The sequence below is a fragment of the Arachis ipaensis genome, chromosome B10 (genome assembly GCF_059453495.1).
Source record: "Arachis ipaensis isolate K30076 ecotype BB chromosome B10, ASM5945349v1, whole genome shotgun sequence".
Taxonomy (NCBI): domain Eukaryota; kingdom Viridiplantae; phylum Streptophyta; class Magnoliopsida; order Fabales; family Fabaceae; genus Arachis; species Arachis ipaensis.
The window spans coordinates 136400316-136418330 of NC_142435.1; the positions used below are offsets into that span (position 1 = coordinate 136400316).

General features: G+C 42.2%; 1 protein-coding gene and 1 long non-coding RNA gene across 4 annotated transcripts; one reads left to right on the forward strand and one right to left on the reverse strand.

Moving 5' to 3' along the window:
• Positions 1-524: 524 nt before the first annotated feature.
• Positions 525-4908, forward strand: LOC148581840 (uncharacterized). Its single transcript, XM_088494038.1, has 5 exons — positions 525-823; positions 2552-3047; positions 3213-3836; positions 3915-4406; positions 4783-4908. The coding sequence occupies exons 1-5, from the start codon at positions 525-527 to the stop codon at positions 4906-4908; spliced, it is 2037 nt and encodes a 678-aa protein (XP_088350164.1).
• A 9680-nt stretch (positions 4909-14588) lies between these two features.
• On the reverse strand, positions 14589-17602 carry LOC148581841 (uncharacterized). Of its 3 annotated transcripts, XR_015880821.1 has the most exons (5): positions 17485-17602; positions 17056-17147; positions 15370-16000; positions 15136-15233; positions 14589-15045 (listed from the first exon to the last, which is right to left on the reverse strand). It is a non-coding gene; the product is annotated as an uncharacterized LOC148581841 (long non-coding RNA). The 3 variants fall into 3 exon arrangements; XR_015880820.1 differs by lacking the exon at positions 15136-15233 and having other exon boundaries at positions 14652-15067; positions 15925-16000; positions 17485-17601; XR_015880815.1 differs by lacking the exon at positions 15136-15233 and having other exon boundaries at positions 14652-15067; positions 15925-16000; positions 17056-17602.
• Positions 17603-18015: the final 413 nt, after the last annotated feature.

Below are 18015 nucleotides of genomic sequence, written 5' to 3' on the forward strand. Positions count from 1 at the left end.
ACGAATCCTCCACAAACACGGAGACCAAGGCACCGACCTCATCTCCAAGAAACCAGACGGGCACCCGAGAAAATCGAGCCCATGACAAACATCTCAGCGGCAGACCGACCTCGCCCGCTCTCCCGCTGCGGGGGCAACTGTTACGGATCCAACCCACGGATCCCGCATACCCGGTTACCCGGGGATAACCCGCTTCCACACAAAGGCCCAAACACCGGCCCTTCAAAACCTCTAACCCAAATATCTCTCTCTTATCTTAACCAAATAAGATAAGATAAGATATTCACCTATAAATAAGAGGACCCAGGTCCCCCCAGGTATCCATTCATTCCTCACACTCTCTACCTCTTAGATCCGTTCTGACTTGAGCGTCGGAGTGTCTTTGCAGGTACCACCCCCATTGCTCCAAGTCAAGCGATCCGGCTCCAGCTCTGTCCGCGGGTTCCCGATCCACCCTTCAAACCGTACCAGAGACATCTCGTACATTAGCGCCGTCTGTGGGAATCCTGCGCCAGCTGGACCCAATGGGGGACGTCCTGGAAGAAACCCCCTCAAGCCAAGATGACTCTCAACCAATTAACCCAACCCCCGAGCACCGTGAAGTAACGAACCAAGCGAGAATAGCAAGCACTATTCAAAACGCGAACGATCACGACATCACGGACCGACGACATCCTGAAAAAGCCAGCGACAAAGCAGCGCAGATCATCCAGGATCTCTGCCTCCGAGTCCAAGAACTCGAAGGCAGGATAACCGATAAAGGAAAACACAACAACGAGCACGGAAGCCATGCAACCTCCAGATCAAGATCTCGCCGCGGAAGGTCGCCAACCCGACGACACGACAGAAGAGACGGTCGCAGCTCAACACGCGATCACAGGCACGAGAAATCGCCAGAACGGCGATACAACAAGAAACATAACCGCAGCGCTTCTCAAGATCTGAGTTATCAACACTACTCAGACGAAGATCGGAGGAACCGAAACACCAAACGCACGAGAAACGACCATATAATAATGGGAGCTACACCCTTCACAGAAAGAATCTTGAGGGCAAAACTCCCCAAAGGCTTCGACAAACCTACCGATATGAAATACGATGGAACTAAGGATCCCCAGGAACACCTAACGGCTTTCGAGGCCAGAATGAACCTAGAAGGAGCGGCCGACGCGGTCCGATGCAGAGCCTTCCCGGTAACCCTCGCCGGGCCAGCGATCAAATGGTTCAACGCCCTCCCGAACGGATCCATAGCCAGCTTCCACGATATTACACGAAAGTTCATGGCCCAGTTCACTACTAGGATCACCAAAGCCAAACACCCCATCAGCTTACTAGGGGTCACGCAAAAACAAGAAGAATCCACGAGAAAATACCTCGACCGCTTCAACGACGAATGCCTAACGGTCGACGGACTCACGGATTCCGTCGCAAGCCTTTGCCTGACCAATGGGCTAATGAACGAAGATTTTCGCAAACACCTCACCACCAGACCAGTATGGACCATGCACGAGATCCAGAACGTCGCCAAAGATTACATCAACGACGAAGAAGTCAGCCAGGTCGTTGCCGCCAACAAACGGCAGCACGGCAACACCCAGCGCGGCAACTCGGCTTCTCACCAAAATCCAACACTCAAAGAGAATCAACGGGACCACCCCAGGCCGACCAGCCGACCACCGAGAATAGGCAAATTCTCAAACTACACGCCTCTGACAGCACCAATTACCGAAGTATACCACCAAATAGCAGATCGAGGCATCATTCCGAAAGCACGGCAACTCAAAGAAAGGACAGGAGGCAACAAGACCCTTTACTGCGAATACCACCGAGGTTACGGTCACAGAACACAAGATTGTTTCGACCTTAAAGACGCCATTGAACAAGCCATACGAGACGGCAAACTCCCAGAATTCGCCAAAATCATCAGAGAATTGAGACGCGCGGAGAGAGACAGATCGTCGGAGAGGGAAGGACGTAACCCGAGAACCCAAAAGCAACCCCCGAGGGAAAACCCAGAGGAAGATCCAACCATCATAGTAAACGTCATCACAGGCAAAGACGTATCAAGCAAGTCAAAACTAACAATGAAGAAAGACCTCAAGATAATGGCGGTAAGGAACCAAGTCCCAATCTCCGCGGCCGACAATACGATAACGTTCTTACCAGAGGACTGCCAACACGGCACCTCAGCCGAGGACGCCCCTTTTGTCATCTCAGCTAGAATCGGAACAGGACTCGTACGAAGAATACTGGTAGACACCGGGGCAGACTCAAACATCCTTTTTCGGGGAGCCTTCGATAAACTCGGACTCCGAAACGACAACCTCCAAACACACCGCCACGGCGTCACGGGACTCGGAGACAACTTCCTCAAACCAGACGGCTCAATCACACTTCCCATCACCATAGGAACGAGCAGCCAAAAGAAGACAATTCTATCTGAATTCGTAGTCCTAAAAGACTCCACAGCCTATAACGTGATTCTCGGAAGGAAAACAATCAACGACTTCTCCGCAGTTATCTTTACCAAATACCTCCTTATGAAATTCAGAACCGACGACGGCTCCGTCGGCACCATCCACGGAGACCGAGAAGTCGCAGCCGAATGCGACAACACCAGCCTAGCCCTAAGGAAGAAATCACGAGATGCGGCCGGTGTATTCCTAGCCGATCTGGATGCCCGACAAGACGGCCAACCCAGGCCGGAACCAGAAGGGGATATGGAAAAATTACAAATAGGGCCAACCAAGGATGAGTACACCTTCATTAACAGGAACCTCCCATACGACCTCAAAGAGGAGCTCTCTCAACTCCTGAAACAAAATAGGGACCTGTTTGCATTCACACCGGCCGACATGCCGGGAATAAGCCCCGACCTAATGTCTCACCGTCTAGCCGTGGATCCCAAAGCTAAACCAATAGCACAAAGGAGAAGAAAAATGTCACCGGACCGAGCCACCGAGGTCAAAAAACAAGTTAAAGCCCTACTCGAGGCCAACTTTATCCGAGAACTCCCCTACACGACTTGGCTAGCCAACGTCGTACTGGTGAAAAAATCTAATGGAAAGTGGCGAATGTGCGTCGACTACACGGACCTCAACAAAGCTTGCCCGAAAGACGCCTTCCCCCTACCAAACATCGACGGATTGGTAGACGCCGCATCCGGTCACCGATACCTCAGCTTCATGGACGCATACTCCGGATACAACCAGATTCCGATGCACCGACCAGACGAAGAGAAAACAGCGTTCGTCACCCCAGACGGGACGTACTACTACACAGTAATGCCCTTCGGCCTAAAAAACGCTGGAGCAACCTACCAAAGACTGGTTAACAAGATATTCCGAGACTTATCCGGTAACAAATTAGAAGTTTACATAGACGACATGCTCGCCAAGACCGAATCCGGCGAACAACTAACCGGCGACCTCAAAGTCATAATGAACACCCTACGAAAACACCAAATGCGACTCAACCCGGCAAAATGTGCCTTCGGAATGGAGGCAGGGAAGTTCCTCGGCTTCATGATTACGCAACGCGGAGTTGAAGCAAACCCAGAAAAATGTCGCGCCATCCTCGAGATGACGAGCCCCAAACACCTCAAAGACATCCAAAGACTTACTGGCCGACTAACGGCGTTGTCACGCTTTCTCGGGGCTTCAGCCCAAAAAGCGACCCCCTTCTTCAAACTAATGAAAAAAGAAGCCCCCTTCAAGTGGGAGACAGAATGTGAAGAAGCATTCCAACACTTCAAGAAGGTCCTAGCGGAACCACCAATCCTCGCCAAACCCCAGATGGGGGAAACACTTTACTTATACCTCTCCATAACGGAAGAGGCACTCGCAGCAGCACTCGTCCGTGAAAACGAGAAAAAGGAACAAAAACCCATATACTTCATAAGCAAAGTCCTACAGGACGCGGAAGCCCGCTACTCACGCTTAGAAAAGCTAGCTTTCACACTCCTTACAGCCTCCCGACGCCTACGACAATACTTCCAAGCTCACCCCGTAACGGTTCGAACCGACCAAGCGGTCAAACAGGTGTTGCAGAAACCCGACCTAGCCGGAAGAATGCTAGCGTGGTCCATCGAACTATCTCAATTCCAGATCAAATTCGAACCCCGGAATGCAATCAAAGCACAAGCTATGGCCGACTTCATCGCCGAGATGACCCCGGGAAAGCTCACCCCCGATTCATGGAAACTACATGTCGATGGCTCATCAAACTCCACCTACGGAGGCGCCGGAGTCATACTCGAAAATCAAAACGGAATCACGATCGAACAATCGGTACGATACGAATTCCCAGTATCAAACAACCAAGCAGAATACGAGGCCCTCTTGGCAGGACTTTCATTAGCCCAGGAAGTCGGAGCAAAGGTCCTAGAAGTGAATACCGATTCACAAGTAGTCAGTTTCCAAATTAACGGAGACTACCAGACACGAGACCCCCTACTCCAACAATACCTCGCCAAGGTAAACGAACTAAGAGAAGGGTTCGAACACGTCACCATACGGCACGTCCATAGAGAACGAAATGCCAGAGCAGATCTACTCTCCAAGCTGGCCAGTACCAAACCCGGATACGGCAACAAATCGTTAATCCAGGAAGTCGTTAAGACACCTTCCGTGACAACAACAAACAACGCTCACCTGACAATCTCGAACCAGGAATCTTGGACCTACCCGATCCTGCAATACCTCCTCGATGGAACACTACCACCAGATCCCAAGAAAGAAAAGCGAATAAAGAGGGAAGCCGCCAACTATACCATTGTCGCAGGACAGCTATACAAACGCGAATTCTCGCAACCACTACTCAAATGCATCGAACCCGAGAACACGGAGTACATACTCCGTGAAATCCACGAAGGTTGCTGCGGTCACCACGTCGGAGGCAAGACTTTAGCCCAAAAAATCATCAGAGCAGGCTACTTCTGGCCCACGGTCATCCGAGATTCCATGCAAATAGTCAAAAACTGCGACAAATGCCAAAGACACGCCAATATCCACCAAGCTGCACCGCACCAGCTCAGCACCATATCGGCAGAGCGGCCATTCGGCACTTGGGGCATCGACCTCGTCAGACCTTTTCCTACGGCACCTGGCCAACTCAGATACCTCATCGTCGCCATAGACTACTATACTAAATGGATCGAAGCCGAACCCCTGTCCACCATAACGGCAACCCAATGCCGAAAATTCCTCTGGCGACAGATCATCACCCGATTCGGGATCCCCGAGATCGTCATCTCGGACAACGGAACCCAATTCACTGACAAAAAATTCAGAGAATTTTTAGAGGGGCTGCGTGTATCCCACCGTTTCAGCTCGGTAGAACACCCCCAGACAAACGGACAGGTGGAATCCGCAAACAAAATAATCGTCAAAGGACTTAAAAAGCGGCTCGACGAAGCCAAAGGGCTATGGGCCGACGAACTCGGGTCGGTCCTATGGTCATACCGAACCACACCCCAAACGACAACAGGAGAAACACCTTTCCGACTAACATACGGTGTCGAGGCGGTCATCCCGGTAGAGATCGGAGACCCAAGCCCCAGGAAAACGGTAGGAGGTAACGACGAGGAAGCAGAACGAGACCTCATTGACGAAACAAGAAGTATAACCCATCTCAGAGAGCTAGCTCAAAAGCAAAGAATCAGCCTGAGATACAATCACGGAGTCATCCGGCGAGAATTCGCGGCCAACGACCTCGTCTTACGACGAAACGACATCGGTCCCCCGACCCCAGGAGAAGGGAAGCTCACCCCCAACTGGGAAGGACCATACAGAATCAAGGCCGTAATCGGAAAAGGAGCGTACAAACTCGAACAGCTCAGCGGCGACGAAGTCCCGAGAACATGGAACGCCGCCAACTTGCGACGATACTACGCCTAAACCAACCCACAAGGTCGCACCCTCGCCCTCATTTCTGTTTTTGTACTCCTCCTACCAGTTCACAAATTCTAAGTTTTATTTCATCTAAGTTTTTAACTCGGGTACTCTTTCCCCCCACCAACGGAGGGTTTTAACGAGGCCCAACCATCAATAAAAATTCCATTAAAACAGCTATTTATATTTTCCTAAATGTCCCAAAAACGGAACGAAAACGCGGCCACAATTGGGAGACTGATCACCCCCCAGGCCCAAAAAACGCGGATATCCATGAAAAAACCCGACCAAACGACGGTCCGAGGGAACAAAATAGCCTAAAACGGAATATAAAGAAGGCCCGGACGGCCCAAAAACAATATAACTACGGAACATACAAAAGGCCCGAACGGCCGATAAAGTACCATTAAAACAAAAAAGTGTTCCAAAATCAAAATACACGGCCTCCGGCCATCCGAAAATATCCAAAGCACAGTTCAAAAATCCAAAGAGATAAAAGTAAAAACTACTAGAGGTCAACGATTTGGCCATCACGAACAGTCTTGAAGGCCCCCATCACGGACGTATCCACACCAGGAGCCAGCACTGAAGCCTGAGCCCTCATCGTTTCCTCGGTAGCCGCAATTGCGTCCTTCACATCAGCTAGTAACTCCGTCTTCTCCCTTCTCAAGGCAGCAACCTCGGCCTTTAGAGCCTCCGATTCGGCGAGAAGCATGGCAGCTTGAGACCCTACATCAGAAGCCCGCTGCCGTTCCTCTGCCAGCTGAGAAAGAAGCGAAGTTTCAACCTCGGCAAGTCGAAGAATCTCTGACCCGGCCTCCTCAGAAGACTTCACAGCCTTCCCCCTCGCAGCTTCGGCAGCCTCAAGTTCCCCCTTCAACTTGGCTACCTCAGCATGAGAGTGACGAAGCTTCTTGTCCAGCAAACCGACCTGAGCCATCACAGGCTCAGCCTTCCGAACAACAACGGCAGACCGGAGGAGGGCACGATACACCGACTTGGCCTGAAACGAAACATCGCAGCCGTCAAAAAACGGCTCCGTTCCAGGCATCAAGTGCTGGTCAATAAACCCCGGAGCATCGAAGCGTCGGTCCATCACGCTGGGCACAAGACCTTCATCCTCAAAAGTATCACTGCTCGGGTCCTCAGGCCTCTTTCTCTTCCGAGAAGCCTCAGCAGCCGTCACCACGACGACTTCAGGAGAGTTCGCAGGGCCAGGGGAAACCTGAGTATCGGCCCGCGCACCCGAGGAAATCACCTCCTGAGAAACTGGCTGCGACTCCACGGCAGGATTAGAAACGGGAGTAGCCGGGGACGACGACCCCTCCTCCTGGGCCATCGCCGCCTTCAGACGCGCCAAGGATGTCAAGCCACCAGCCATCTCAACTGCAAACAAATACCAAAAATTCCCAAGTTACAAAAACGGGAAAACAAAACATAAAAAACCAAAGAAAAAACAGACACACACCAACATATGACCGACAAGTAATCGGATCACCCATTACATCCCGGGGATTAAGAGGACGCTCTCCAAACAACTGCCACAAAACAAGAGCAATATCCCGCTCCTCCGAGGACAGGAACTCCTTCGAAACCCGAGTAAAAACCGACGGTCCCGCCTTAAAATTCCAGTAAGTAGGGAACCGACGATCACCCTCCAACGTCAACCAAAAGGGATGACGTCCCTCCGAGGGACGAACCTTAAAATAACCACTCTTAAAACCGTGGAAGGAGTCTTCATACAAACCGAAAATCCGACGATGGGGCTGAGCTCGGAAAGACACATACCCCTTTTTATGCTTCCCCTCCTTAGTCGGAAGAGTGCACAAGAAAAGGAAAAGAAAAACGTTTACTGAGGCAGGTAACTCTAAATAATCACAAACGAGCTCAAAAGACCGTATTGCCGCCCAGCTGTTCGGATGTAGCTGGGACGGCGCCACGGAGCACCGATTCAACAACTGCTGAACAAAAGGAGAAAAGGGAAGCCGAACACCAAGTCGGGTGAACATCGCCTCATACACCCACATCCAATCCGGCACGGTCGGGGAGTCGAGATTAGTATAGCAAACCCTCTCGTCAACCCCAGAGAGGGCAAGCTCGTAGTGGCGTTCGGCATCGCCACCCCCACAAACAGCCCCTTCATCACGGAGCCGTTGGAGGTCCGCCTCCGTCATCCGCGACGGTGTCCCCCAAACATCACTGGTGACCCAAGAAAAAAGGTCAGGGACACCCCCCGCCGGGGCCACCGGAGCCCTCACACCCTCCATCCGTCGGCGAGCCATACCTAAAATATCGACGAGCACCACCGTCAGCCAAACCTCACGGCAGAAAACGACGGCGGGTAAAAAACCAAAAAATACCGCCACCGCACACCACCAATTATACGGTGGCACTCGCCCTAACCCTTTCCTAGAAAACCAACAGAACTATCTAAACCACCATACAAACACCACAAAACTACTCTAAAACAGCCTACACTTAGCAAAAACAAAAACAAAATGCTGCAGAAAATAAAGCAGAAGAAAGCAAAAAGCAACAAAAAAGATGCTAACCTGATAAATCGAAGTAAGACAACCCCAAGGAAAGACGCCGCAAAAGAAATCCAACCGAAACCACAGAAAGCAAAAATGGAGAAAGGAAAATGCTGTAACCAGAAAGAGAAGCAATAGAGAAGTAAAAGCGAAACGAGGGAACTAAAGGAAGAAAACCAAAAATGGTTTTTGAAAGAAGTACAAAGACGAAAATACCCTTAGAAAAACAAAACAAAGCAAGGGCAAAAAAGAAAAAGCACAACCCGCAATAAATACCCCTCGAAAAAAGGTAACGCCTCGAAGAACGCAACAGACGCGACCGATACGGAAGAGTCACGTCAGACCTAAACGGTCAGACGAATCCTCCACAAACACGGAGACCAAGGCACCGACCTCATCTCCAAGAAACCAGACGGGCACCCGAGAAAATCGAGCCCATGACAAACATCTCAGCGGCAGACCGACCTCGCCCGCTCTCCCGCTGCGGGGGCAACTGTTACGGATCCAACCCACGGATCCCGCATACCCGGTTACCCGGGGATAACCCGCTTCCACACAAAGGCCCAAACACCGGCCCTTCAAAACCTCTAACCCAAATATCTCTCTCTTATCTTAACCAAATAAGATAAGATAAGATATTCACCTATAAATAAGAGGACCCAGGTCCCCCCAGGTATCCATTCATTCCTCACACTCTCTACCTCTTAGATCCGTTCTGACTTGAGCGTCGGAGTGTCTTTGCAGGTACCACCCCCATTGCTCCAAGTCAAGCGATCCGGCTCCAGCTCTGTCCGCGGGTTCCCGATCCACCCTTCAAACCGTACCAGAGACATCTCGTACAGTATCTATTTTAAGTTTGGATGAGTAAAAAATAAAAGCTCGCAATTTAATATATAAAAATAATTAATTATCTAATTTTAGTTTACAAATAATATGAACCTCCTCTACTAGGCTTTTGATATTAGCTTTTCAGCCTTCATAGCTAAGGACTCTCACTTATTGGCTGTTTTCTTTTCTTTTTCTTTTTTTATTTTTTTAATCTCTTATCGGATGTTTGAATGCTAATATTACGCATGCCATTTTTCAGTAGGAGTAAGAGTAGGTTTTTTTTTAATAATGTTATATATTTAAATTTTTTGTTAATTAAGTTTAATTAAATTTATTTAACATAATAAAAATTATTTATAATTAATATTATTTTAAATTTTATCATTTAATTAGAATAGATTTGATTCATAAAAAATTTAGATGTATAATATTTTTTTTTTTTGGGTATAAGGAGTAAGAGTAATGTTATTTTGCAGTAATGTTTTTTTATTTTTTATCTTAGGTACGATTGCAACCGGTAGGATTTGAACTTGCGACCTGTAGGATTTGAACCTGCGACTTTTGAGGTGAAAAAAGAGCGATATACCATGTGAACTAAAGTTTATTGGCACTTTTTTATTGACTTTTGGAGTTTTGGTCATGGTTCATGGATCAACACACTGAATAGTAATACCATTATTAAAATTGTTTTGACGTTTTTGGATATTGGGTGACCCAAATCATTCTCAACTTCTTGGCCGAAAATTCCTACACAATCAAGGCCCATAAATAGCACAAGCACGATCAGAAAAACTATTTTTACTTTTTAGTGGTTACATATACACAAGACAGGATTCAAAACTTTAATACTTACTTAGGTAGACAAGTGAGATAACCATTCAACCAATTCAAACCAGTTAAAATAAATATTAATTATTTTTAATATTTTAATATTAAAAATAATTAAACTTTAATTTTAATTATAATTTTGTAAAATATTTATAGTAATAATTATTATATATTTTTTGTTTAATCTATTTTAATAAAAAAATTATACATTTTTATTAATTATCCCGTACAGTGTACGGGAAGATACACTAGTTAAAATAAAAATAAGATAGCAAAACAATAATAAAAGAGAAAGTTTAGGCGCCAGCACTTTTGTTAAAATCTAGCCCACACTTAACCAACAAAAGAAAAGTAAGTAATCCCACACAATTGGATGAAATCTCCCACCATTAAAAACGCCAATGATGATTAATTAATGGTTACAAATCACAAAATTTATTGGTCTCCTAGCACTCCTCACAATAAAAACCCATATTGGCTAACACATTGACAAGTGGTTATCAACTCCTTAAGGCTGCGTTTGTTTATAAAGACAAGAATACAGAAACACAAAGACAAAATTATATTTGACAAATGAGACATGGATAGAGACATTGTGTCCAGAGACACTAAATTAGTATATCTTATGTCCATCCTGACAAAAATGACACAGAGACACTAACAAGAGATGCGACTTATTTTTTATTTTTTCTTTTATTATTCTTGTTAATTTTTCATAATTATATTTTTTATTACTATATTTTTCTTCTCAAATTTTTTGAATGAAAAAAATAAGAAGAAATTAGATTTTTATAATTTTTTCTAGTTTATCACCAAATAAAATACAAAAACACAATTTTGTGTCTCGATATTTGTGTTTTGTTCTCAATGTCTTGTCTTGTCCTATTCTAAATAACAAACGCAGCCTAACAGAACTTGCTTGCTCATGTAATTGCCCAAGTTATTATCCAAGTATGAAGCATTTAGTTACTCACCAATTTACTCCTTCTCGGCTACCAATTTACTTTCAGTAATCCCAAGATTATATATGCAATAAACTTAACTTTCTCTTTTTTCATTAGTTAATAAGTAGTTTGCAGGATTGCCAACTTGGATAGGTATAAAATATCTTAAATTTTTCCACACTATTAATACATTTCAATGGCAACTTTTTTTTGTCCGCGTTGTGTGAAGCTGGTGCTATATATATACACATGTTTGTGTGATAAGGTCGTGTAGAACGTATATACACTGCAGAGATAGTTTTAGAAGGCAACAGTTAATGTCTCAAACAATGTAATCTATGGATTTGATCCTGTGGTAGACATCAACCCGTCTAAACTAGAATGATCTGTGGTGGTTGGCGTTGTATAAATGTACGAGGTTCTGAGCCAGTGGAATCCAGATGAAGCTTTTAGCATCGAGATGATCCTTTAGGATGAACAGGTAAGTGTATCGTATATTGATATCATTATTATTTTAGTGTGATGAAGTCTGTGGGTTTATTAATGTTTTTATTATATTTTTCTTACTTTTTTTTTGTTGTTGGCTGTTGTTCATAGGGTGATCCGATCCATTGTACTGTATCAAAGAACAGCATTGTGATATTTAGGAGTGTTATCTGCGAGCATGAAATCTATTCCATGAAGAACTTTATTGTGCAAAACTATGGAAAGTCAACGAGGACTACACCTCACAAATATAAACTAAGTTTTTATATACAAACGTTTATGTCTAGACTCACCCTTGACACATTTCTTTTCAACCTGTTTCGATTCACAAAGTATACAGAAATTGTGTCAATGGCTTTGGTCGTCGCTCAAAACCACCTTATTGGTTAGTATTGAGGCTTTCATTCTAAGTTGTTATGGTTGCTTTAATTCTTGGTCACCTTGATTTTGAGTGAAGAGTTAGTGATTAGAGTATCTTTTCAATGTCTTATGTAGATTGCATTGGTCATGTGGTAGCTAAAGAAGATGCAAGAGATTTGGTAACCAAAACTGGGCAACACACTAAACACATGGTGGTTTATTTGAAGCATTTAGAGTTTGTTTTTTAGAGACTTCGTTTGTGTTGAATCAATTTTGAATAAATTATTCCTATGGAGTTATAATTTATTCTATATCGGGTGTTTGTGTGTGACTTTGGCGGTGTGCTTATTCATGCATTTTGTCTGTATTTTTAGGAAAAATAAGATGAAGTGTACTCTATTTGGCAACTTTGTTGATGAAGTGGTTACATTTTTACATAGGCCAGATTGTGAGCCATTAGTTATAGTCGCCTATCTTTTTAAACCATATGTGTATTTAAATGATGTTAACATCCAAAGTAGCTTTGATCCTTCTCGAGTATATTGTAATGCTAACTTTTCTGCTGTTATTAGTTTTAAAAAGAGGTACGCTAACATGATAAATAGTGAAGGACCAATTTCTTTAGTTTTTTGTCTTCAAATATGCATAATTTTTTTACCAAAAACTGTGTTGTGTGATGTTCAATATTTTTGTGTTATGTAGTTTACTTAAGCAAGATTATCTAGCTTTTCAGAGAATCAATCTTATTGAGAGTCAAGGCCAACCTTTTCGTGTCTGATGAAATATCTCGGGAAACAATTCCAATCAAGTCAATGGAAGAAGTTCTCAACTTAGACCACGTAAGCTTGTTCATTCAGTTTTTTAGTTTAAACATTCCTTTATTTTATGTAATCTGTTGATGGAAAGACGTTATGTTTTTTTAATTAGTAGGAGACATCCTATTAGGTTGTTGGTACTATAATTTCTATCGATGTGGGTTTGAAGGATTGGTTTTACGTATCATGCAACACATATCCCAGAAAAGTGCAGCCAAATAAGAACTGCTATTGGTGTGACCATTGTAGAAAGGTGGGGTTTAATGGCGCTCTCAAGTAATTAGATGACAATGGGGATGTATTAATGTGCATTTATTTAGCATCTGTCACAATACAACTTGGTGTTCCTAATTGCCATTAAAACTGTGTTATATGTTTATAGATATCGCCTTGCTGTCATCCTTACTGATGGTACCGGTTCTATTAAGGTGACCCTATGGAATTCAGAAGCCAAAGCTATTGTTGGAAAATCAGCCAGTGAAATACATGATCCGAGTGTAAGTCTTTGTGATTAATAATATTTTTAATTATCGACAGGAGTTGTCTCTAAGTTGTTAATTGCCAAAACACAGGACATATATCTAGGGAGTTTGTATCCAAAAGCTTTTCATGCCATTATTGAGAGGAAGTATTTGTTTAAATTGCCTGTGATATTTCGGAATATCAGGTCGGTTGACCAGGGTTACAATGTAGTTAAGATAAGTGATGATGAGTCGTTGATGGATCTTTATTGGACGAAATCTTCGGCATCCGTTAATATTGGGGTATGCTCACATTTTGTTTAACATGTTTTATTTGTTAACCGATTACCTCTTTTGTTGCTTACAAGTAGTATGTTTTGGTGGTTCAAGGAATGGTTCAGAGTTTTTCTACCAGTTTGGGTGGTGGTTCTCATGATGGAGATCATAGTTTTTCCACCACTTTGGGTGGTACTGGCCAATTGGAAACTGAATCAGAAGCAAATGGGTTGGGTTTGATATATTCGTCGAAGGTTAGAAGGCAATTAAATATTGCCCAAAAGTTAATTTGTAAGATGTTAGTTTTTGAATGCCTTACTTTTTTGGTACACGTAAGATTCCCCAACTGAAAGCAAATGTGAAAGTGTCCATGCCACTCCCACTAAATCGGTGGTTGATGAGGTCGTCGAGAATGCTGCCATGGTAGGGATATGTATTCCAGATGGTCAAGGTTCCAGCAACAAGACATTCAAGAGAAATGCTGAAAATAGGTAGCTGGAGTAATCTTGGTTTTAGTTATTTGCATAAGGGTGAAATGAGGAATTAATGTCGTAAAATTAATGTTGAATATGTTATATTACGTGTTGTTGCTTTAGTAGTGTAGTGTCAAGAACATCAGAATTAAGTGGAACATGTCGTGAGTTCTAATTAGTTAGGAGTTGACTCACGAAGGTAGGTGGAAATGGGAGCAAGGTGTATATATATAAAAGACTAATATTAAATTTGGTTGCTTCTTATTTTAGTTGTTGCTTTGTCTGAAAAATGTTTTTTCGACGGGTGCATAACCATGGTGCTTTAGAATATTGATGACTATATGTAACTAAGCTTTGGTTAGTTTTTAAATAGATATATGGTTATACAAGAAAATAAGGGATTGCAATTAAAGTGGAATTAAGAGTCAATTATAATACAATGTGGTTGTATTAAAAATTATTTGAACAAGCTTTTTTTTATACACATAGTTCACTAAGGTTGAAATGCTTTTAAAGAGTAATCTAGCAAGTATATATTAGGAGAAGTATTATGATAAGGGTTCTTTCTCTGGCTACAAAATATTCTGACAAGACAATTCCTAATTTTGAATGAAGAAAGAAGTAAGTGCAAAGCCTATAATTTGTCGATACACATGCAGAGTAAACTTAATAAAATATTTCATAGAAGATCCATCTTGCGGGTTTCATCACAACAGGTTTATATATATATATGTTTGACAATGTTTTTGAACAAAATATGAAATGCTACACAGCCAAAATCCTAATTAATATTCATAATATTAGACAATATTTTACATCAATTGATAACTCTAACTCAAAAGATACATCATTATATCAGGGGTCAACTCATAGAAAACAATCTTCTGGCAAGACTTATGGAAGTTCTACATCCTCAGATACCTTTGAATGTCTATTTCAATTCGCAAATTACGTTTACAGATTATCCTAAAGTCTAGAAGATCTTTTGGTTTCAGCGCATGAGCCTTGCAAAAATTATGTCATCCCAATCCAAATTTGATATCAAAAGGATTAGTAGGGCTTTGATGGGCTTGGAATAGGAAGGTGTTCCCCCATGGCAAAGGGGACCTATTATAGTCCAAATGGCGCCATCTTCGAAGGTCTTCAATATTTCTGCGAAGTCCATTGACATATACTGCAGGCGTCATTCCAAAACAAAATTATAAGTCTAATTGCCAACAAGTTAAATTAAGTGAACCATACAGGATAGACTGATATTAGTGTTGTGCAATTTTGCCAATCTGTTGGCTCTCATATCACTTGGCTGAAGTTCTTTGGAGTAAGTGTGGAAAATCATGTCTCTAAAATAGAACACCAAATTTAAACACAATGTAATTGTCAGATAATTGATTTTTAGTATTGTGTTTGTTGAAAGGAATAACATGTGCCAACCTGTTCAAGTAAAAGGTATCAAATACGGAATAAGAATCATGTTACCTCATGTGATTATTCATTTCCACAAGATCAGCTGTGTTAGGGCTTACTACTTCTTCAACATCTGTTGACTGATTAGAATCATCGCTAATTGTGGTCACTTCAGGTTGTTCATCCTCTTGTGAATACTTCATATTAAAATTCACTTCATTTTTATCAAGTGTGTGAGAGGTCAGTTGGTCTCTCACATAGAAATTTAGGTTTGGTGTCAAGGCTAACTCAAAGGTTATCATATCCCACAGGAAAAGATAAAAGAGACAAAAGCCTACATACCAAAGCTTAACTGTTACATCTCTTTCTGAATGATAAAAGGCTCTAATACTCTTAATGTGTCTTCTTCTATAACTCTATTCATATGATTACTGGCTAATTGTAACTTCCGGCAGTTGTCACAGTGATCAATTGCGAAACATATATTAACAAATTCGTTGCCCTATGTTTCTAAGAAGTGTTTGGGAAAATGCCTCTCACCCTAACATTATATGAACATATTTTACTCGCGATGAAAACTCAAAATTTAAGTCTATTTAATATAAAATTACGAAAAAATGTACTTACCTTTCCTTTCACGAGACAAAACTTAATCATTCTGCCATTATTTGAAGGCCAACTATTCATTGTTGCTATAAATCTTCTGTGTTATCAAAAAGGTAAACAATATTAGATTGTACTGTTTTGATTTAGTAAGTACCCTTTTTTACAAAAGGTAATCCAATTGTCAAGAAGATGCACAAATTGAGTTTTGAAACAAATTCTCTTCGTGGTAAGTAGGGCTGACAATGGGTAGGGTAGGGTAGGGTTTGGACCTACCCTAACCCTACCCGCGGGTTGAAAATTATTAAAACTCTACCCTACCCTACTCGCGGGTTGAAAATCTCTCAACCCTAACCCTACCCGCACCTTAAAGTTCTAAACCCTACCCTACCCGCAGAATTATCAAATTTTTTCAAAGTAAATATAAAATTCAATCATTTCAAATTTTATACATATTAATAATATAAAAAAATAAAAAATTAATGCTCTAAATTACTAAATTAACTAATTAGTTTAGTGGTTGTTCACTTATTGTAAGTTATTACATAAGGAAAGTTGTGGGTTCAACTCTCACTTCCTTCACTATATATCTAATTTTTATAAAATATGTGTTATATATGAGGTGCGGGTAGGGTAGGGTACACCCTAAACCCGTACCCTACCCTACCCGCAGGCATACCCGGACCGTACCCTATTCTACCCGCAGCGGGTCGGGTAGCCTACCTTACCCGAACAGGTTGGACCGGGTTGGATACTCGCGGGTAGGGTATGAATTGCCAGCCCTAGTGGTAAGGGTAACGTGCTTTTCGATTTATACCCATAGAACAAATATTCAAACATAATAAAGAAATTTAAATACAAGTAACCTACTTTGCAGTATAAACCTCTGAAAAAATACAACACATTGAAACCATGGGCCGTGAAAATACTCTTGAAATCTTAGTTCAACTCTGATTGACAGATTCATAGTTGAATCTAGACGAACGATTTTCACCTAGGAGATTCAACAACGAAACTATGGATGGGTAGAATATACGATCTCTGTCAAGTTGAATATATCACACATCGATTTTTAAGGAACACACATGCATGTGTCGAATAGCATACAACAAAGAATATAGAATGATGATAGTAATTTGATTGAAGTTTTTGTACCTGTTAATGTCACCCCTGGAGGCAGAAATAGCCATGTCTCCACTTCGGCTCCTCTTCTGGAATTGGTATTTGGAGGGTTAACAAGTAAAGTGCTGGAAATCAAGGAAAGAACAAAGTAACATTTTTAGGACACGGAGTAGAGTACAAGACCCACATTGTATAAAATAATCTGTAAAGGTCCAGGACATCACAATAAAAAAAAACTAAAAAAGAAAATAATATGTACAGATAAGGGAATAAATATATGTAACTCATGGACAAAACTGTATAATGATGTTTTGAAATTTTTATAATAGGGATGAAAATTAAAAGTGGCTGAGTCGCATCGAAGAACACAAGCACAACAAAAAGCAATCAGCGAATAGCGACGACGGTCCTCGGAAACGGAGGAGCAATGCAGCGGGCTTGAAGGTACGTTATTAATGCAACCTTTGGTAGAAGCCGGCGGTGGCAATTGATATCGGGCCGATCGACGGGACAATGTGGCTGATGAGGAAGAAGGCGTAGCTCGGAAGACATCCAGGAAACGGCGCAACTCAAGACCGCTAAGGAAGAAGAATACATTGGAAGTGGATTTGTTTTCCTTCCGAATGTAGTTTGGGGGCCCGGGCCTGTTTGGCCACGACAAAAAAAAAGTAGGTTTTTTGGGTCATGAGAATAAGGTTAAAGTCTTTGGGCTTGGCAGGTTTAAGTGTTTAGCATATCCATCTTTTATTTTATTTTTTTTTAACTATCCATCAATATACATATAATTTTGATGTGTTTACATTTATATATTTATAATTAATATCTTATTCTATTTTTCTTTTTGTTTAAATTTATTGTATTTTTCTTCCTAATAACAACTTACGAGTTATATAGTATTTTTTGATGGATTTAATTTTAAACTTAATAGAAAAAATCAATTTTATAGTATTATTAATTTAAAATTTTTTGTAAAAAATAATAATTAGATAGACT